Genomic DNA, 22565 nt, shown 5'->3' with positions numbered 1-22565 from the left:
TATTAGCAGCTGTTGGACAAATGGAATAGCAGTAAAAATGAACTGTATTTCATGCACCAATGATAATTCACTAAGACAAACTAATTAAGCATGTTGTTGTACAAGGTTTGGCTGACGGCTTATGTGTCCAGCTTGATGACCACAAGTTTTGTGGTGCCAGTCTGACAGTTGATATATTTCTTTCTAACCGTGGGTAATTAAAAATGCTTAGGTTAACATGTTTAACGTATGCAATTTTTGTTTATGTATTTCTGCAGAGTAAATCCTTTCTAAAAAAAAGATTCTCATTTTGTAAGATTTCACTAGTTGCTACCCAGCTCTTCCAACCTGCCTTCAGAATTCTTGAAAATCGAAAATTTAATTTTACTATTGTTTGGGGTGATATGTTTTATTTTGTTTTTGAAATTTTTGATTTTGTTACCAATTTTGATTTCAGGCAGCCAACGAGCCATGTTCAAGCAAGCAATGCGACACTGGGAAAAATATACCTGCGTTACATTCATTGAACGAAGTGATGAAGAAAGTTACATAGTGTTTACATACCGGCCTTGTGGGTAAGTTGATATAAAAGATACGGATTCTAATGAATTGTGAGCCACACTAGAGGAACCAGACCCAAAAATCAACTGCACAGAAGACTGGAATTACATTTTATTGAGAATCTATGATCAGAGAAACTTCCAAGTCACAAAACCCACAGCCTATATATTTGCATTGGGTTGTGGAATGCAAAAAAGATATGGATAAGATTTATGTCCTAACTATGTTTTTGTTTTGATGTACTCTGATTATTAATACTTAAATCTGTTTTAAGCATCATTATACAGTATATTTGTATAATGATGAGAGCAGCAGCAAGTTCCAAATTCCTGTCAGCTTTCCAACTGCACAGCCTTATGGGAAGCTGACAGTGAGCATCAGAAATCAATCCTTCCTTCCTTCCTTCCTTCCTCCCTCCCTCCCTCCCTCCCTCCCTTTTCCTTTCCTTTCCTTTCCTTTCCTTTCCTTTCCTTTCCTTTCCTTTCCTTTCCCTTCCCTTCCCTTCCCTTCCCTTCCTGAAGGATTATAAGAATGGCTGGGAAGCTATCAGGAAACACTGAACATTGAAAGAGGGTCATATGACTCTTAACAGCATAGTGAGTGGTGGCACTGAGGCAGTAGGGACTGCTCAGTATTGAAGCCATCACAGTTTCTCCAAATTTCATTCCCTCTGGGATTATGAGATCCCGGTAAGTGTACCTGTTTGAAGTACCTTGGTTCAAAAATTGTTGCCCTATGATGCATTGTTTCATTCATTTGGAGGCTACATACATGAGAGTTTAGTAGCATACAAATTCAGGAAATTATGATGCTTATATGCATCTTAAATATATTAAAATGAAGCTTACTTATTTTATCAACAGTTAAGAATGTTGCTTTTGTTGGTTAATTTGGAATCACATTATATTATTCATTTTTCTTCTAAATAAATTTTAGGATTATGAATTCTTTAAAAGTTAATATAGTTTGGTCTAGTAGTTAAGGCACCAGATTAGAAACTAGGAAACTGAGCTGTAGTCCTATCTTAGAAATAAAATGGGTGGACTTCTGGTTTGAGCCTCTTCGGCGACAGACCGAAACCTCGTCTCTGTGAGGCTTCGATCTGTGCTCGCCGCTGGAGCGCCCCGAGCTGGCTGGTTTCGGGGCTAAGCCACCCCGTAGAGGTGGTGAAGAGGGGGGAGACTGCCTGCAGGGTTGAGGAGAGCTGCATCTCTCCTCCTCAGCTGGCCATTACTCCCTTCCCCGAAGGCAGTTGTAGCGGTGGTCAGAAATGGGCACCACAAAAAAGAACTCGACCAGAAAAGAATGTGCAGGAGGAAGATAAGAAGAGAAAGTTTTGGATCAAACAGCAAAAGTAACAAATAAGGTACCCTGGAATTGAAACTATTAAAAAAAAAACAATAACATTGTTCCCTAAGAAGATTTTTAAGCTGTGAAGGAGAGAGAAAAGGGAAAAGATTTGGGTTTTTTTCTCCTTTTCCTATACTGACAGCTAAGAGACTTAAACAAGAAATTGGAAAAAAATCCACTTTGACATTAATAGGCATTTAATGCTGAAAATAAAAAGTCAAAGGGATAATAAAGATTTCTGGATAATCAAAAGCTTTTGAAAACAGGAAAGGAGAGAAAAAGAATAAAAGGGCAGGATCTGGGAGGGAGGATACTGCCTGGAATTAAAAAGAATTTACAGCAAAATCTCAACAAGACTTCCAAAAGATACATTTTGACTGAAATATCGCAACAAAAACCCCAGGAAGAAAAAGTGGAAAAAGAAATAAGAAGAAATAACTCGGGACTATTTGGATTACTTGATGATTTCTGGATTTTTGGTTATTGTATTTGAATGACTAAAATCAATTGGGTTGTTTTTTAAAACTGTTTAAAATGGCTCCACTTTTAGAAGAACTGAAAATGGAACTTAAAAAGTACAAAGAAGATGCACAAGAAGGGAGAGGTTCTTTTGGCTTCATATTTCAGTTTTTAGAAATGGAGATTTGGAACTATGAGAAACAACAAGAAATGCCTGCAGAACAAGAAGATTGCGACAAAGAAGAAGCCATCTTTAATGAACAAGTAATCTTAAGTGGGGGGGAAAAAAGGAAAGGGGGAAAGAGAATGGAAAGTTTAAGATTTGGAAAAACAACTCCAAAAAAATAGAGTGAAAAATAAGTATAAAATCAGAAAGCAACAGAACAGGGAAATGCAGAAGAGAGAATTAGAAGTAGGGAGACAAGGGGGTAAAAAGGGGAGGGAGAAGATGAGAGGGAAGAAAGAAAGGAAAAGAAGTTATAAAGGACAGAAACAAAATATAGAGAAACGGCCTATTTAGAAATAATGGGTGAAAATTTAATGGAAAAAGGGACTCTGCAAAGGTACATAAGATAGTATTGTTATATTAGAAACAGAAATAATTTCAGAAAATATGAAACAATGTATGATTAAAATGTCTGATAAAATAGCTATCGTAATTCAGTGGAATGCTTGTCAATAAATAAATGTAACAAAATGAATATTTAATGATTTACAAAATGTGAAGGGAAAAATAAGGGAAAAATTAATTATGGAGATTATATGTGTCTTTAAGGAAGTATGATATTTAATTGAAAAGAAGTGTTAAAGATGTTAAGATTTTAATGATTATTAATGATAGAACTGAACTGGAATGGAATGAGGGTTTATAATTACATATATTTATAATCTTTTTTTAAAGAATATAGTGTGTATTATAAGAATGTACCAAGAAGAATTCAATTGGAAGTTATGTATTATGTATTATATTGAAGGTCATAACCTTAAGGTATATATTGAAGTTTAAATAAGAGTTGAATGGATGTAATTAAAAGATATAAAAGTGTCATACTCCAATTAGTAACTACAGGAGAAAATTTGTTTAATGAGAAAAGATAATATGAAATTGAAACAGGACAGACGAAAGTATGAATATAATGATTTGAATGGAGATGAGATAATCAAAATAAAATTGAGAAAATTAAAAGAGGGGAAAAACTATATAGAAAATGTAGAATAGTATAAGATATGGAATAGAACACAAAAAGGAGCATGAAATTGAGTTTTGTTTCTGTATAAAGAAGTTCAACCCGGGACCATGCTATTTTCAAAAAAGATATTTTACTTGTATTTTGTATGTGTGAAAACCCAAATAAAACTTTATTAAAAAAAAAAAAAGAAATAAAATGGGTGAACTTGGGCTAGTCACTCACTCTCAGCTCAACCTATTTCACAAGTGTTGTGGTGAAAATGGGAAGAGGAAGGAACGTTAGGTATTCCTCACTTTGAGTTATTTATAAATAAAGATGGGATCTAAATAATAATAGTTGGTTAAAATTACAGTACATATGTATGTGTTGTGGCCCCGATTCCTGAGCCTATGCTGTCAGAGGAAGAAGACCTGGAAGATGAGGAGGAGGAACTGGGAATGCCTTCCTCCCCAAGACCTTCCTCTCTGCCAATGCCTTCCTCCCTGATAATGCCTCAGGTTTCATCAGACAACCGAGAGGAACAGCCTGAGATTAATCAGGAGGAGGAGGGCATATCGGAGCAGCCCCTGACAGGGAGTCAAGAGGAAGAATGTTGGCTTGATCCTAAGCAGCGTCGTAGGGAGAAACATGAGCAGCAACGTAGGAGGCATGGGAGGGTCAGAGAGTGAGCTGAGTCATTGAGCCACACCCCACAGGGGATAAAAGTGGGTGTGTTTTTGGCTGGAACTTTGAACGGGACAAAGTTTAATCTTACTTCAGATTTTCTTCGTGAATGATTTTTGTGGACTGCCTTATAATTTTCTGTGAGTAGATTTTTATTTGTTATCAGTTTGGACTTGGCAGGCAGAGGGTTTTGGAATGCCAAGGATATTATCAGTTCTAAAGAATTAACTCTGTGAAGTCCGAGCCAGCTTGCCTGCCTGTGTTTGTGTGAGTTTGTATTCTTTCATCTTTTGGGAAAGAAGAAAAGTGAGACAGAACATGTATGCATGTGTGTGTGTAAGAGAGAGAGAGAGAGAGAGAGAGAGAGAGAGTATATACACATACACACACACACATTTTACAATATATTTTATTAAAATTTTTACAAAGAACATAAAAATTAATACAAGTTAATAAAAAGTAAAGGGATTCAAAGAAAGAAAGAAGATAGTAAATGAAAAGTGCAGAAAGAAAGAATAAAAGGAAATACAAAAAGCTTCCATTTCCTTTTGAGCAAATATAATTACCAAATTATCTTTTACTCTATGATTACAAAAAGAAAAGCTCACTTTTTTCTATTATCCATTTTTTTCTAAATATTAAGGGAATAAATTATAAGTTTTTTTTTCTCATTTCATTTAAAAAGTCTGTCAGGTTTCCGCTCAGCCATACATGTAGATACTGGTTTTTTTTTCTCTCTGATCAAAGAAATTAATTTAGCCATTTTTGCAAGTTCCATCATTTTCACTAACCAGTCCTCCGTTGTGGGTAGCGTCGAACCTTTCCAAATTGTATCCTTTTATTATAACCAAGCATGCATTTTTGTCAAATAACTTTTGCAAATTGTAATCTGAAAGGCCATGAATAGAGGGTTACCTGAATATTCACTACTGTTCTGTAGAGAACTGAAATGCTCCTGCAGGGACCAGATGGAAATAGTGGGACAGACAGATGGGAAGAAGAGATTATATGTACTAAAGACTTAGAATGATTAACTTAAAAATGATTTTCCCAAAATGTGATGCTTATTAAAATGTTTCTATTGTGATTTTATATAATGTGACCTACATGTCCTGAACAAACCGTGGATTTCTGAAATAGGTCAAAAGCTTCTCATTTTCAGAGTGTTTAAATTTCATATGTAAAATGGCATACAACCTACATTACACAGTGAGCTCTGTTTCAATTAGGCATTACCTTAAAATAATGTTAGTTTGCAAAATGGATTCATCGAACATGCTTTTAAGTAAATTTTTGGAATCTTCATACTAAAAACTTACTGATTCTCCACATAAAGGAGGATTGTGATATATTTGCTTAATAAATTATGTCAGTAAGTACATGTTATATTTATTTAATTAAGTTGCTGTTCAAATTGTGACTATTTGAATGACTATATTATGATTTAATTTCTTTTAAATCAAAACTTTATTCTGATGGCAGCAAAACTAATATAAACAAATTGCCTCTACTGGTATTTTTTCCCCAAAATGTGATTTGGTGTTCTTTTTTTTCCTTTCCTTTCTTTCTTTTTTTAATGATCCTTCCGCAGGCTGTGATTTGATGTTTTATCACATTCCAGTTACTTTTTCCTTTTCAAAGCCAATTCAGAATATTATCAACTTGTATTATAGTTATGTGGCTGTAGCCCCAAGCCTATAGTCTAATAACAAACTTAATATGGATTGTTATGGAAGCAAAATAAATCATCTTTACACAAGAGGAAGGTTTACAAGACTTGGAAGCATTCCAAAGTCTGAAGAAGCGGAAAAGATTTGCAGAAAAAACAAGAACAGAACATTTTGAAAGAGAACAAGATAACCTAAGTAGAATCCTCAAAGATCTTCAGTATCTCTCATTGTGATATTCTGTTCTAAATCCTACATGTCAGTATAATTTCCAATCTGAAGAACTCCTGAAAAAGTTTATGACATATACAGTATATACGCCTGGATGATTTGCTTTCATCGTCTAATGTTATTGTTGAAGAGCTTCAGATCAAAAGACAATAGGAGACACGAACTTGACATACCAGCACTACCACTGTAGTAGTGTTCTATCCCATAAAGATATTGAAAGTTATTTTTAAAAAGCACTCATTGGGGACTGTGTGAAAGCAATAGCGAATAAGGAATATAAGTGTCAATTTCATATGAAGTGCAGTTTTGACCTAGAATATTGCGGTATATTTTATTCAGTTTTACTTGACTTCTCTGTGGTATATAGAAGCTTCTGTGTCATTAGCCAAAATTGTGTAGGCTTATATGGCTTTTTAAGAGATTAAAAACGACATATGATATTTATGTTTACTGTCTTTCTCCTGACCCCCCACCTCCACTTCTTGGAGAGGAGGAATTTCAACGATGAAAGGATTCATGTTTCTTATTTCCAAACCATGTTCCTACTAGAATCTTTCCCCTATGACAGGGACAGTTGATTTGAAAAGGAACTACCAGCACCCAGTTATATCTTTAACATGTGTGAGCTAGTTTGGTCTTAAATTACAGGAGGATAGGAGACATCATGAAGAGCAGCCTCCATCATCAGCAACAAATAATATACAGTATTTCAGTTAACCAAAATATTTCAAAATCTTTCTTCTAGAGCAGTGGTCTCCAAACTTGGTAACTTTAAGACTTGTGGACTTTATAGCTGGTTGGAGTTTGTTAAAAACAAATCCTACAATAAAATAGGATAAAATACAATGAAATAAAAAAAACTAAGTAGAGATCTCAGCTCCTTCTTAGAAGTGTACATTCACTTCTTTTCTTACCCTAAATTACAGGTGCTGCTCCTATGTGGGCCGAAGAGGCAATGGTCCTCAAGCAATCTCTATTGGCAAGAATTGTGATAAGTTTGGAATTGTTGTTCATGAATTGGGACATGTAATAGGATTTTGGCATGAGCACACAAGACCAGACAGAGATGATCATGTTGCCATCATCAGAGAGAACATTCAACCAGGTGAGACAATTCTAGATATTTTAGCATAATGTCATAGATTAAAAGTGCCATCAGGATTGAGCTTTTGAGAATTGTAGTTCTGCAACATCTAGAAGGTACCGGATGTGCCATGTGAGATGGAGCATCTCATTATTGATCTAATCTTTTGGTAACTAAAAAAGTTGTCTGGTAATTTTTGTAAGAAATTGCTTTGGATATAAGCATTAAATCTTGTAGATTAAAGTTGTAATTTCTCCTAATGAAATGGGAATTGTTTTAATTAGTTCCCAACTTCCTTACTTGCTTTACTTAATATAAACAGTTGGTTGTTTAGTTCACGGTTCCCCAGCCCCTGGTCCTTGGATCAACACTGGTCTCAGCATGCCGGAAACCGGTCCACGCAAACAAATGAAGCCCCATTCATGGGATACAGGCAGCATACACAACCACGCCCCCTCCGGTTCACGGAAAAACCTCTCTCCATGGAACTGGTCCCTGGTGCCCAAAAGATTGGGGGCCACTGGCTTAGTTGGTTGATATTGTTCTGTTTGTTACTGACCTATAAGACATGAATATTGGACCTTTAAGGTATTATATTTTTATTGTGGCTGTAATTATTTTAATTATTTGGATTGTTGTTCCTTTTGGTGCGGTTATTTATTGCTACCTGTCCACAGACATAGTAGTGAGATGAGTGGCCATAGAAATTGTTTATGCAAATAAATGAAGAAGGATATTTCCAAGGATGAAGTTCTGTGGGTGGAAAAAAGGAAGGGAAAAAAAATCTTTAGATGGGGTCAATTATTGAAGAAATGATAGAAATAAATGTGCATAATGATAATCTCCAATAAAGATTAAAACAATCTTTCATAGTCTATAGAAAAGATAAAATCTTCTTTTATCAATCAAATCTGACTCTTGATGACTTCATTAACATATCTATATAGTTTCTGAGAATGTTATACAGTAGTTTGTCATTATCACCTTCAGGGGTATTTCCCACCCCTAATCAAGCTGTAGATTTGAAATTTTCTGGTGGGCTGGCCATCTAAGTACTAACCAGATTTGATCTTACTTGGCTTTTGAGATCAACCAAGTTCAACCAGGTGCTGCTCCTTATAATGCCTGGGCTATGCTGTATTGTTAAATAATAATATGTGCTATAAAATTGCAACCAACGTCTTTATGTTTCCACAATGCATTGTAGAAAATAAGAAAGTAAGCGTGGAATAATCAAGTCAGAGGATGACAGGAAATAATAGTTTTCTTAATATGCTGCATACCAAGATGACATTTCATACAATTATTCCATCAGTAATTCAGTTCATGAGCAAACAGGTACATTGTTATTGCCTTTTACAGGAAAAATTAGAAAGCTAATTTTACCTGTGAACATATATCACAATCAATTAAATCTGTGTTAGTCTTTGCAAGCAAACTGTTTATATCTACCCATAATATATTATAATTTGCATATGAAAAGGAGTATTGCATTTTCTCCTTTCTTCCTATTGGAAAAATGTTTGAAATCTTCTGAATTACAGGTCAGGAGTACAACTTTTTGAAGATGGAGCCTGGAGAAGTGAATTCTCTGGGAGAACCGTATGATTTTGATAGCATTATGCACTATGCCAGGAACACCTTCTCAAGGTTGGAGTCTCAGGTTATACCTTTTGTCTTATAATTCTATTCTTCAATGTGAATATTCTGTGCATGTTGTTCTGATGTAGGCAGTTGTCAGAATTGCTTTGTGATGTTGCACATCTTTGCTAGCTGCCCAAATGTATTTTGTGGCTTTATTGAAGGTTTCATAGTATTTTTTTTTATGACTGTTTTAAGGGAAGTTTCTTAAACTGTGCAGTTTTGTGTCAGATTCTTTCCAAATACTGTTCTAGAAAACTGAGAAATGATAGAGGAATGCCTTATGTTTACATTTTTAGCTTATAGGCATTGCTTTCAGAACCATTGGAACCTGACTCAACTATGGAAGTAACAAACTGAATAAAAGGCTTTAAAAGCCATGCTTAATATCTTTAAAAACTATTCTATAGAAAAAAAAACCCACTGTGAACACTGTATAATGCTCCAGCTATTATATGATAAAAAACTTGTAGTTTGAAGATAATATATCTTTTTAATCATGCAGGACAAATAATTTGTCCATTTAAAATTAATTATTTTGAAAATGATTTGTGTAATTACAAAATGAATCAATCCAGTCTTATTTATGCAGGCAAATCTTCTGCATACAATTATATTATTATTTTTTCTGAATAGAAACTTGCTTTTGGTTTCTTCTATCCCTTGGATAGCTTCCTGCATGTTGATTGGTTTTAATATTATTAACATTTTACAATAATTAGTTTGTTCCAATTTGAAACAATGCCTCTTTTGATTAAGGATCTGAAAGCCTTTTTCTGATTATGTCCCTAAGGTTTGCTGTTATTTTAAATAAACGCTTTAAGTATTCTTGTCACTGTAATGAAAATTTCAACAGAACAATGCATTAATCTCACACACATCAAAAGCCGTGAAAATTATTATGTGCACAATATATAATGAAGTTTTGAAAAAGCAAATGAAGGCCTTTGTAGCAGATTTTAATGAACTAATTAGCAATATGAGAACCAATAATTGTATTGTGGATTTTTTTTTTGTTCCTAATATTCTGTTGAAATAAGTATAATTAAAATAATTGGTTAAGATCAAGATGATGTGCTTGAGTAGAACAGTTTTTTTTTTTTACCTATTGTGTGACTGTCAGGAACAAGCCAAACTAATCAAATAACCATGTTATTATAATTGTTGACTTTTCCATTTCACTGGCTGCTTTTTGTTACTAAGGATATCTTGTATAAATTCAAAAACTCTTGATATGAAAAATAAGTTGGATTTTTTTCCGCTTCTTAATTATTTTTAGGGGTATGTTTCTGGATACCATACTTCCTTCCCGTGATGATAATGGGATCCGACCGGCCATTGGTCAGCGCACACGATTAAGTAAAGGAGATATTGCACAAGCCAGAAAACTGTACAGATGTCCAGGTATTGAATCGTAGAGAAAATAAGCATGAAGAAGCATATTCTAATATAATTAACGAGGTCTAACTATAATTCTGAATAAGGTGTTTTCTTATCTGCTTCTATTCAGGCAGTTACTTAAGGTGAGATCATAAACATTCTTAAGGCATTAAGGGATCAGTGGCTTGAATCTGAGTTTACCATCTCAAGAGGCATTTCTGTGCTTTCCTATTGTAGCTGTTCACTTGCTGGAGATGACAGTGGGGAAAAACATGATTCATTCTATCATTTCTTATTTAAGGTAGTGTACTTTAAATCCAGATCTATATTTAGACTGATGATGCATTTGTTTAGCATACTTCAACAGGGAAAACCTAGCTGCTCTGCAGAGCAGTAGTCCTAGTTTTTTTTTTTTTAAGATGTAATGAGTCATAAAATAAGTGCAACATTTGATCAAGAAATCTAGTTGTAGATTGCAGCCTTGAAGCTTAATTCTTCAGCTCTTACAGAAATTCATGTCGCCCTAAAATCTCAGTAAATTTCTTTATCACTGCACTTTCTGAATTATGCAATTGGTCAGAATTCCTCTGTTTCAAGTTTTTTCCCCCCCTACCTATGATGTCCTATCTGATAGTGCAAGGCACCATTTATGCAGTACTCATTTTGAAACTGAACTTTTTTTAAATGAGTGCCGGTTCGGGTGGGACATTAATAAAACTGTTCTCTATTCCCAATACATGCAGTATATGTGTTTGCATGTATGTCCATCTATGTGTCTTCCCAATAACTTCCACTGATTTTACCTTTCGCATATGATTCTAAATGCTTCACAAGCTGTGTTATGATGCAACTGTCAAAACCAGAGAAGATGCAGGAAAAATTGCATATGGAAGCCATAGTAGGACATCCAATTCGTGTTCAGCTAATACATGTTATTAAGGAACACACACACACACACACACACACACACACACACACACGTATAAAAATGATGAGCTATTTCAGTTTATAGCCCAACCACAAAATAAACAATTCAGCTTAATAATTGTCTTTAACTAGGTTAAATTGATAATATGTTTGACATAATTGCATCTAATGACTTTTGAAGGGTTTAAAATTTAAAATTATACTCTTGCTAAAACTAGGTAGTTATATTAATAGTTATTCACCATGCAGTTTTATTATTAGACCTTTGCTTATTCAAATTCACAATAGATCCTCATTCATACTACATTACAATTTCTTCAATAATTTCATAATTGAGATTTGGGGAAAATATCCATAATTCTGCATGAGACCATACTACCGTGTTTCTCAGGCTGGGTCTTATTTTTTTTTTTTGAGCCCCGAAAAAATGGCTAGGCCGTCTTTTCGGGGGTGACTTAATTCCCCCCCCCCCCCTTGCATCTTCAGGCGAGCGGGCAGCGACGGCTTGGATGTTGCCCTCGGCGTTGGTGGGGCACTTCGTATCGGGGTCAACACAGGCAGCACCATATCCGGGTGTGCAACAAAAGTACTTCCTAACGACAAGACCCCCCACCATTCCCCCTCCATTTCGCATGTTTTAATATAGGCCTTAGTTTGGGGGGAGGGGCTTAATTTCATTTCATGCCTATAAAACATGCTGGGACTTCCTATTGGGAGAGGCCGTATTGTTGGGGAAACAGGGTACATTCTACAATTTTAGTTTTTTGTGTTTAATGTCCTACTTCTTTTGATACTTTATGTATAGAAGTCTTCAACTTACAACCACAATTAAGCCCAAAATTTCCATTGCTAAGCGAGACCGTTGTTAAGTGAATTTTCCTCCATTTTATGATCTTTCTTGCCGCACTTGTTAAGGGAATCTCTTCAGTTGTTAAGTTAGTAAGATGGTTCTAATTGAATCTGGCTTCCCCCTTGATTTTACTTATCAGAAAGTCACAAATGGTGATTGATTACATGATCTTGGGGGACACTGCAGCCGTCATAAGTAAACGGTCACTGAATGAAGGGTTGTAAGTCAAGGAGTACCTATATTGCCAGCCTGTTTTGGACTTCCAGATTATTTTACCTCATAGTAAAAATAAAAACCTGATGAAAAATAACCTTTTAAATCTGTACTGCAGGTGAGCGTTTCAGACTGGCCACTTCATATTGCAATTAACCCGCAGATGAGTTTTGATGGCACTGCTGGTTGTCTTTCAATGGTTTTATTGTTTGTTATTCTGCTGGTTTTGTTTCTTTTCTAACACTAAGAAGTTTTTCAGACTAGAAACAAAGTTTAATACAGCTTTAATTCTATAGCAGCCAGCATCAAGAAACCCAAGATACCAAAGCTCTGCTGTTTAATGGAATTAGTAATGATTGCAGAGTTAAAAATAAACTGTTGATAATTAGCTATGGTATTTACTTTGAAAATGTCTAGTGCTGAATAAATTATTTAATATGCAACTCATATTTGATTAGGATGTCGTGTGATACATGCTTGGTGTATGGAGTGAAAAGGAAAATATATTTAGGATAAGCCAGTGATTTTTTTTCTGCATATATGGAAAGATGTTACTCTGCGCTATTAGATATTTTCACATGGCATTACAGATACTTTCCTTGCATGTTTAGAATGAAGCTTAAAATTGTTATAGTCCGATGTTATATGTGTGTGTGTATGTGTGTGTGTGTGTATGTATATGTGCATATGTGTATATGTATATGTATATGTATAAAATATGACATTAGCCAGAGAGCAATATCACCAGTCTATCTTAATCCAATCACTGATCTTTTTTGAGTTAACATCTAAAGGCTTTGAAAATATCTTATAATTAATTTGCTTTTAATTATTCCTGTGACTGGCCCACTGCACTGGGATAAGGAAATGCAGGTCTCAAATATGAGATGTTCAGCAGATCTTCAGATCCACAGAAAAAGCCATTTGTTAATTGAAACCAAGATAATCAAAAAAAAAATTATGTAGTAGCAGAAGGGTCTGCAGGGTATGATAAAAAAGGAAAGGATGTGATTGAAGCTCCACCGATGTGTTGCACACCCTGTGACATTCCTGTATTAGAGAACAGGGAATGGATGTTCCAAAGGGTTGATAAACTCCTCATTTCCTACTCAAGCTTAGCACAAGGTCCAAGAAAATACACCAGCTTTAGACCTGGAAACTTATCAAAGAGAGATCTAACCGTGAACTAAGTAAAAAAAAATCCTGATGGCAATAACAATAAATCAGTGGAACTGCTTGCTTCCAGAAGTTGTGGAGGTTGTGGAGATTTTTAAGAAAAGATTGGACAGTCATTTGTCCAGAATGGTATAAGGCAGAGGTGTCAAGCTCATGTCATCACGACAGCATCACGTGATGTCTCGGGACTTATTTCTCCTTCCGTAAACTGGGCGTGGGCGTGACCAGCACACGATGCATCCGGCCCACAGGCTGAGAGTTTTCAGTCCTAGTATAGGGTCTCCTGCTTAAGTAGAAGTTTAGATTAGAATACCCCCAAGGTGTTTTTCTTTTCTTCTTTTTTTAAACAAATTTTATTCAGTTTTTCACATTAAAAACAAAAATCTCTTTTTAGTGGACAACATATTTCTGGGTCATCACCTTTACATACAAATATGACAGCAATTATACATTCATATATGCATACTTAATTCTATTATTACCTTTTCCATTACAAATTTTCAGTAAGGAGAGAAACAAACACATTAATTCTAGCCTCTTTATTTAATCTCAATCGAAACATCTTTTTGTTTCATTTCAATTATTTCAAATATAATCCTTTAATATTTCTTTTAAAAATAAAGATATACAATATGTGCTTGTCTAATAATAATAATAATAATAATAATAATAATAATAATAATAATAATAATAATAATAATAATAATAATAATAATAAGGGTTACCAATGTCTCTCCTTGCTTTTAATAGTCTATATTAACTTATTAATTTAGTTGGTTCTTTAGTCTTTCATATTCCCTTTCCATTATACATTCTTTTTATAAATTCTAGATTAATAGAAATTTTAACACTAAAAAACAAACAAACAAACAAGTATAGGTTTCCCCCCTTTTACTGTTTTGAGTGTGACACCTGAATGATTAAAATATACCTTTATTCCCTCATCTTGATTCCCAATAAACCATTATTTTTAAGAAGTTACAATAATAATAATTACATCTTTTCATTTGGATTCCGCAGCATATTCCCCCCCCTTGATTTTTAATAAGAGTTATCAGTATCTATATTACCCTATTTTCTAAATATTTTTAATTGCAGAAATATTCTTATTACCCCTTGTCACCCTGCAGAATCCCCTTTTTAATTCATCAACCATTATCTCTAAAAAAACAATTTCTTTTCAACATTTTACTATTTCCGTATTTCTTTATTTCATGCACCTGTTTCTTACTGCTTCTCCTGCCCCTCTTTTCCCCATATCTTTTCTCATTCCAATTAATATCCCTCTCTTTCTTAATATCTTCCTTTCCCCTTTTCTGCTGGGTCTTTCTGCCTTTCCCGACTTCAAGGTATTCCCCCTTTTGATTGCCTTCTTAAATCTCAACTTTTTAGCCTTCCTTCTTTCCCCACTTCTTTGTAGTGTTCTTTGTGTTAATTGTCTATTTAAGATGTCTTCTCCTTGAATCGCCTCCTCCTCCTCTGAAGCTCTTTCTTCTTGTTCTTCAATCGCCATTTCCATTTTTTCTAACACAGAGCAAAGTGATTCGCCTCTTTCCTGTAGTAATTCTCTCATATTTTTAAGTTCCATTTTTAATTCCCGAAGAGATATCATCATTGCACACTCTTATATTTTATGATCGTTAAAGTCCACCAAAAAAACACTTTTACTTTCCTTCTTCTTTCAATTTTCTAAAGTTCTCAGTTATTCCAGCTGAGGGTCTATACCAAAAACATCAATCAATCCCACAGTCAGTCTTTCCTTGCTTTTTTCTTTATTCTGGTTCTGCTTTCACTTTCTAAGATTCTTACTTTGTTTCAATATTTCTTTAATGTTATATCCACACAAGTTCATTCAGAAACAGGATGCTTTCCCTTTTGTTTGAGCTCAAGTTTTTGTCAAAAGGTGGCATTCTCCATTATACAAAGTCTTCACCTTCCCCCCCCCCCTTTTTTTATTTAAGGTTTTTCGAACCTCAATATTCCAGCACAGTCCAGTCTCCAATTTGTAAACTTTATTATTATTATTTTTTGACAATCTTAAGTCCAGCTTTATTTTATGCCTGTTTATTCCCAAAATATTTTAGTCCAATTTATTTAAATCTTTAGTTCCAGCTTCTTCCTTTCCCGGTTCGAAGCCCTGTTTAGCTATCAAAAATATTTTCTTTTTTTTTACCTGTCCCTCTGTAATTTCGCTGCTCACTTTTCTTTTCTTAAAAATTCCATGTTACCTTAATCCTGCGGTACTTTTGTTTAGTTGTATTGCTCAGTTGTCCCGGTTCAGATATTATCCACCTCTTTCTTCCCTCTTGCACAAATCTTAATCCAGCTGAGTATTCTTCTTCAGAGTGGCCATTTTAAACTACCGCTGCAGTCGTCTTCGGGAGGAAAAAGACCAAGCCCAGGGGGGGAGATGCAGCTCCCCTCAACCTGGCTTGAGGCTTCCCCTGACTCCCTCCAAGGCAGCTTCAGCCCATAATAGTAATGATTGGGGCTCTCCAACGAAAGAGCACGAACCATAGCCGCAGATAGTCGCGGTCTATGGTCCGTCAGCAAGGAGGCTCCGCCTTCTCCCCCCCCCAAGGTCTTTTTCAACTTGGTTATTTTGTTACTGTTATGTCAATGGGGTATAGTGAGAATAAAGTTAAAAAATTACAACACAAGAGAAAAAGAAATATATTCATGCAGAACTGCTGACACAAAATATCATGGGAGATTAGTAAAATAGATTAGAATTAGAAGAACTTTATTGTCATTGTACAAGTACAACGAAACTGTGGATGCGCCCTAGCAACTGTTCTCAATACAATAAAACCAAAGCACTTAAAAATGAAGATAAGAAAAATAGAATACCCATGTCTCCATTTGCAATTTGAGAGTACAATATCTACGAATATACACAAAATATACATCCAACACTGACTGAAACGCTTTGCCACCAAGTATAATACAGAATAGATGGATTGTACTGTAATATGTTATTGTACATCTGAATGGGGTATTGAGATTTCACATATTTTCACATCTTAATGAGGTAGCGACTTCGTGTTTATTTGCAGTTCGGATGGCCCAGGGAAAAAACTATTTGTTAGTCTAGTGGTGTGGGATTTTATTGACCTAAAACGCCATTCAGACGGCAGCAGGTCAAAAAGATAATTGCCAGGGTGTGAGGGGTCTTCTATAATGGCCTTCCATGACTTTCCAAATGGTTATCCTTCATACACACATTGCATATGGAGAATTTCAGTGACTCCTGGAGAGAATAGGAAATAATGTAGAAATAGCTAATGGTCAATATAGCCATAAAATGAAAGAGGTAACGCCAAACATTATATCATTACTAGGATTCTTCTATGTAAGTAGTGGCAGCAAATCAGACTGATGCATAGCTCGGGTAAGAGAGATGGAAAGAGTGCTGCACCATTTGAATACAAGCATTTCTCTTTCTGCCTTTGGTGAATCCCTGTAAGAAGAGGCATGTTTCCTCAAGCACCCCCTCCCAGAGAGCTCACAATTTCTCTATGATCTGATGTCTTTCAGCATGCGGTGAAACTCTGCAAGAATCTACAAGCAACTTTTCATCTCCAGGGTTCCCAAATGGTTATCCTTCATACACACATTGCATATGGAGAATTTCAGTGACTCCTGGAGAGAAGGTACTTCACTCTAATTTCCAACTCTGGTTCCTCAGAAAGAAAACTATTTATTTTATTAGAAATTTTAAAGCTTGAGGGGCTTGAGTTTTGTTAAGAGCAGATCAATCAAATAAAGCCTTCGGACTACATCTTCATCCCTTTTATTTTGTCTCTTCAGAGATCATCAATCTCTTATTGCAGATCCATTTATGCTTGAAACCTCCTATGAAAATGAGTACAGCCTGGTGATTTATTACTTAGAAAAAAATACTACTATACTAACATGGATTTTAGTTAGGTTGGTAGTGGTGCACACCGATGGAGACTCAAAAACAGATTATCCTACTATTTTTGTAAACAGCATAGGAATTTAAAAAGTATCCATTTTCTAGTCTTCATTTTTAAAATAAATTTCTTAGTATTTCTTAACATTCGCATTGGAAGTATGCCTCAACCCTTTAATTTGGAGAAAAATAAAGTATGCTTTTAAACTTCAAGAATTATCCCGACTATCTGTTCTGTTACCAACTGTTAGCGCCATAGCTCTGCTAGAAATGTGAAGAGCTCATTTGATGGAAACCTGTTGCTTAGTTTTGTCAAATCCTGAAAAGCTATTTGAGTTATCCCACTGCTTTCTGGCAGACCTGTGAAAATGAAACAGATAACTCTGCATCAGATATTATTGCTACTTCTAATTTGTTTATGTAGCCACTCGTTTTTTTAACTGCTTGCAAATGTTCATTGATCGTTTATCTTTGGAAATTTGTAATCATGCAATCCTCTTTAACTCTTGGTCTGCTTTGCCTCCAGTTTTTCTTGTGTCTGCTGAGTTGCAGAACATATATTAAAGTAATTTCATGGGTATTGAAAAACACAAATAATGTCATATTTAGCTGTTATGTTATCATAACAGCCAGTTTTGAAAGATTTTTGTTCTGTTGTGAGATTCCATGTCACACATGCCATATCTCTCCATCATTTAATGTGGTTTTTTTTCTTCCTATACTGAATGACCATGCTACAGTACTGTTCTACTAGCCTCATTTCATAACACAAGGGAAAGAAATGTAATAAATAGTTTTCCAACCTGCCTTGTGCATTCTCAGAAGGATAAAGAATGGAAGAACAAAGCTGAATTCTATACCTTCTTTCTTTCGTTTTGCTTTTTAGTTCAGATAATTGAGTCTGTTATGCAAGTGTGCTTGCAATTGGGAGAAACAGTCACTAGAAATTGAATTTTGAAAATAATTAAAATATACTTAAAATTTTATTATGAATGTGTAATTTACTTTGATTAAGCAAATCATAATTTTATATTTCATGCCTGTAATAAAAAAAATTAGCACACAAGAAAATGAAAATAACTTATTGCTAATATATCAAAACTTTTTGGTAATTGTCCAACAGTGCTCATAAAGCTTTAGTCCATCCATTTCAATGGGTGGGCTGGAGCATGCCTAATTTTTTATTCAGTCATGGAAGTAGTTGGCAGTCCCAAACACAGTTGTGGTGCCATGCGCTTCAGTTCAACCACATTGTAACCAGTTTATGTGTTAACTGTTTAGATCCCAGTTTTAAACCCAAAACCTTATAAACAGATTGCACCAGTCCTAATAGTCATGATCAAAAGACAAGAAAAGTCCAGACGTTTACTAATGCCAGAGCCAGAGCCTTAATAGTTGAATATAACAAACATTATAGAAATCTGAAGGCTGAATTCACTTCGCTGGATCCTTGGCCATCATTTGGCTCATGGCAAAACAAACAGAACTTTAGGCATATTGCAGATAATATCTAATCATATTACTGGGCACATTTTAACTGAAAGAAATATTGAAAATAGATCCTCAAATCTCATGCTGATAATAACTCTGAAGTATTAGTAGAATTTAATGTAGTAGTATTTGCTAACACTCCTCATCCTTGATTGTCATAACAATAACACAGGGTGGTAAAATCTGGTCATAGATCTCTCATATAATTTCTGTTTTTACTTGCTCAGTTAAAAAAACATCAATGACGTAAAACAATTGCTGTATGAAATATAGTCAAGAGAGTAACCAGTTCCAGAGATTCATCAATATGATTGTAGAAACCAATGAATTAACCAACTACATTGGTTGTCTTTTCTTCCAAGAATGCACACAGTTTAATGAACTGTTAAATAAATGAACAGATTTATATATTTTATTAAAACATTGCATACTACTTTATATCTTGATATATTTTGGGTGGTTATAAATCTCTGAACATAAAATTACAAAAAATGTTTCCATAACTTCAGTATGATGTGATTTTCATAGTGTACTGTTATGCAAATTATGGTCAGGGGAAAACCAGTAAGTAAACATGTAAGTTTATTTTTCAAATATCAGCGTTGTATGAATGAGAAACTGCTGGTGATCTTCTACCGCTGCACCATAAAGAGTATTTTAACTTATTGAACTTATTGTATGGTTTGCTAACTGCACAGTGGCAAATAGGAAAGCACTCCAGAGGGTTAACATCATTGCCCAGAGGATTATTGGTTGCCCTCTTCCTTCTTTGGAAGAGCTTTATAACTCCCGCTGCCTTAAGAAGGTTCAAAACATTTTTAAAGATCCATCTCATCCTGGGCACCCTTTTTTTGAACGATTACCATCTGACAGACAGTACAGGATAATAAAAACAAGGACAAATAGGCTGAAAAACAGCTTCTATCCCAGAACAGTAACTATATTGAATTCTACTGTATAGTGCAATATTAATGCAGTATCAGGGGTTTTCGGTTCAATTGTATAGAATGTGAAGGATGTGTGTTTTTGTTTTATTTTTTATGTATAATGTGCAGGTGGTATTGAATTTCATTGTACGAGGTGCAATGACAATAAAGTAAACTAACTAACTAATTAGCGGAGGGGTAGATTCCCATTCAGAAACAGAGGACATGTGCCAAGGTGGTTGTCAGGAGAAGTCCACCATTGCAATATGAAATTGCATTAATGGCACAATAGCAAATAATCATGTGAAAGCAATTGTTCAAAATACGATATGTTCCATCTTTAAAATGATCCCATTCAAAATAATCAATACTTTGATCTTATCAGAATCCTTTAAGCAGACACTGTCCAGAAAATGATTGGCCACCTCTGATACAGTTATAATCACAATAAGTACCTACTTGTATAATAGGCCAATTGAAATCACAGTATTAAACCTTACTTTAAAAAAAAAAATCAATACAAAGCTTTTATCCCCTTCCTACATTTCAAAGTTTCCATCCCCTGCCCTGCAAGAAATCACAGACATATCAATTGTCTCTATTCTTGAGCATGGTAGTAACCAAGGGTTCTTATCTGAGATATCATTATGGAGATTGACCTCTGATCTGGCTGATTGCTTTGGAGGATGCAAGTAACCAGACACTATTTTCTCTTCTGTGATAAGGGCGATGAAATCTATAGCAGCATCTGATATGTTTCACTACTGAAATTACTAGGACACACAGTTAATGCATTTCAGCTAAATGTACATGGTATGAATATGCTGGAGAGATTCTGTTAAAGAAGTTCTAGTGTCACTAGCTAAAATATATACCATGAAATGGATGCAATCTGTTAGGCTCATCATTGGCTAGCAAAATAAAAGTTCAAAATCCTTACTGCTGGATTTTATCCGAAAATTAACAATCCCTTCCTTCTGTTACGTCTTTAAGAGCAGTTTTTGATCTCCCTTTTAATCACCCAAATGTCCTATCTTCTTCTGTCTGTCATAAACACGTAGATGCCCCATATGATGCTATTCAGAAGGTAAGATTTCCAAAATTGTTTTAGAAATATCTCCTTCCACTTTAAAGCCAATATACTGGTAAGAACAGCTTTGCATTTTTCTTTTTTTGTCAAGCTACAAACCAATTTACTGGCACTTGTCTCCTTTACATTTATTCCAGATTGTTCTAAACTTTACAACAATGGACCTCTATAAGAGCAGCCTGTGCTGGTATGACTACATTGAAGTAAGAGATGGCTACTGGAGGAAATCTCCTCTGCTTGGTATGAAACTATTGTGGTCAGTTTTGAAAAGTGAAAGGTAGAAATAAAAATAACATAAAATGGAAATGGAATTAATCTTTTGAATCAGGCAGGAATGTCTGTAGGGAGGGTTAAAAAAAATCAAGATGGCAGCCACAATCGTGCCGTCAAAATCCTACTTTTTTATGCGCGCATGGAAAAGCTTGGAAAGCTGTTATAGGATGATGTTATGTTATGGGTACCTCAAGAAATGATTTCAAAATTCATATAGGTAAGAGTGGCTTAGCTTAAGTGTACTAAGTTAGTGTCGGTTATTTACACATCTGCATCCTTTCTGCTTCACAATATTTTTTTTAAAAAATAAATGGAATTATTTCTTTTCTGTTGTTTGTTCCACATTAAATTTTAGTTTATTTTCATCTGGCTGTTTATAGATCTATTATTGTCTACTATTGTCAAATACAACCCCCTACTTTATTCCAACACACCTATATCTTTACCTGAGTAAAAGCAGTGACAGAGTGAAAGCTGGAAGAATGACTAAATCATGGTTCAGCAAGCTGTGTGGGTTTGAGTGTATGTATATGGGTGTGCATCCCTAATTGTGTGACACATTGCCATTTTCCACTAGGGAATTAAATAAATGTACAATTCTAAGCCAAATTTAAATGATTCCCCCAAACTAAAGTAATTATCCATCCATCCATCCATCCATCCATCCATCCATCCATCCATCCATCTATCTTGTAGAACTGTAGTTTGCATCTCACACTGCTTATATCATACTGCATGGCATCATCTTTAGAGATGCTTTAAAATGCACTGTCTCACTTTTTACATTTTTTTAGGCAGATTCTGCGGAGATAAACTCTCAAACATCCTCACATCTAGTGATAGTAGAATGTGGATTGAGTTCCGTAGCAGCAGCAACTGGGTAGGAAAAGGATTTGCAGCCATTTATGAAGGTGAGTCCATAGGAAAGTCAACTAGGTTAAACTTTTATACCAGATTAACATAAAATACCTCGGTGGCCCAAATTCAGCAGACCATCCATTTTGGTATAACATGTAAATTTTAAGAAATACCAAAATAGGGAAATACCAAAATACTAAACCATGGCTCTTGAGATAATCAATTGCTAAAATTCTTTCCTCAGACTGCTTTTATAGTTCAAACAGAAAACTACAGGAAAGATTTGAGCAATTATTTAGATTACTTCTGGGATAATTAGCAGTCTTCCCTACTGGCCAGATTTGCTGAGGCTTATGAATTACAGGCCCAACACATTTATAATGGATCAAACTGGGGGGAGATTGCCTTATGTGTTAAAGTAAGGATAAGTGGGTAGGTTTGGATATGCATGTGAAGTCCAACCCAAATCAATAGGGTTTTCTTGCATTCAATCCCTGAATTCAACCAGATGCCTCTCAGAGAATACTTGAGTAATAGTTATTGTCTTACACAACTTTCAAGTATCTGAAAGTTCTTTTTGTGTTCTAATCTCTCAGGAGATATTTCTGGACCCTTCTGAGTAGTAATAAACATGCAAACT

The 22565-nt window shown here is 34.9% G+C and overlaps 1 protein-coding gene across 1 annotated transcript in view; it reads left to right on the top strand.

Annotated features, from left to right (window-relative positions):
- The window catches only part of TLL1 (tolloid like 1), a 143616-nt gene that overhangs the window by 91528 nt on the left and 29523 nt on the right, over window positions 1-22565 (top strand). Inside the window, exons 5-11 of the mRNA XM_026676585.2 lie at window positions 437-554; window positions 7027-7205; window positions 8729-8834; window positions 10105-10229; window positions 16909-17024; window positions 20932-21034; window positions 21862-21978. Coding sequence (XP_026532370.2) covers window positions 437-554; window positions 7027-7205; window positions 8729-8834; window positions 10105-10229; window positions 16909-17024; window positions 20932-21034; window positions 21862-21978 — 864 coding nt within the window. The remainder of the gene's footprint in view (window positions 1-436; window positions 555-7026; window positions 7206-8728; window positions 8835-10104; window positions 10230-16908; window positions 17025-20931; window positions 21035-21861; window positions 21979-22565) is intronic.

This window comes from Notechis scutatus, chromosome 4 (genome assembly GCF_049901735.1).
Source record: "Notechis scutatus isolate UNSWTSFEM ecotype Mainland chromosome 4, rNotScu1.2, whole genome shotgun sequence".
Taxonomy (NCBI): Eukaryota; Metazoa; Chordata; class Lepidosauria; order Squamata; family Elapidae; genus Notechis; species Notechis scutatus.
This window is presented reverse-complemented; position numbering and strand designations above follow the sequence as displayed.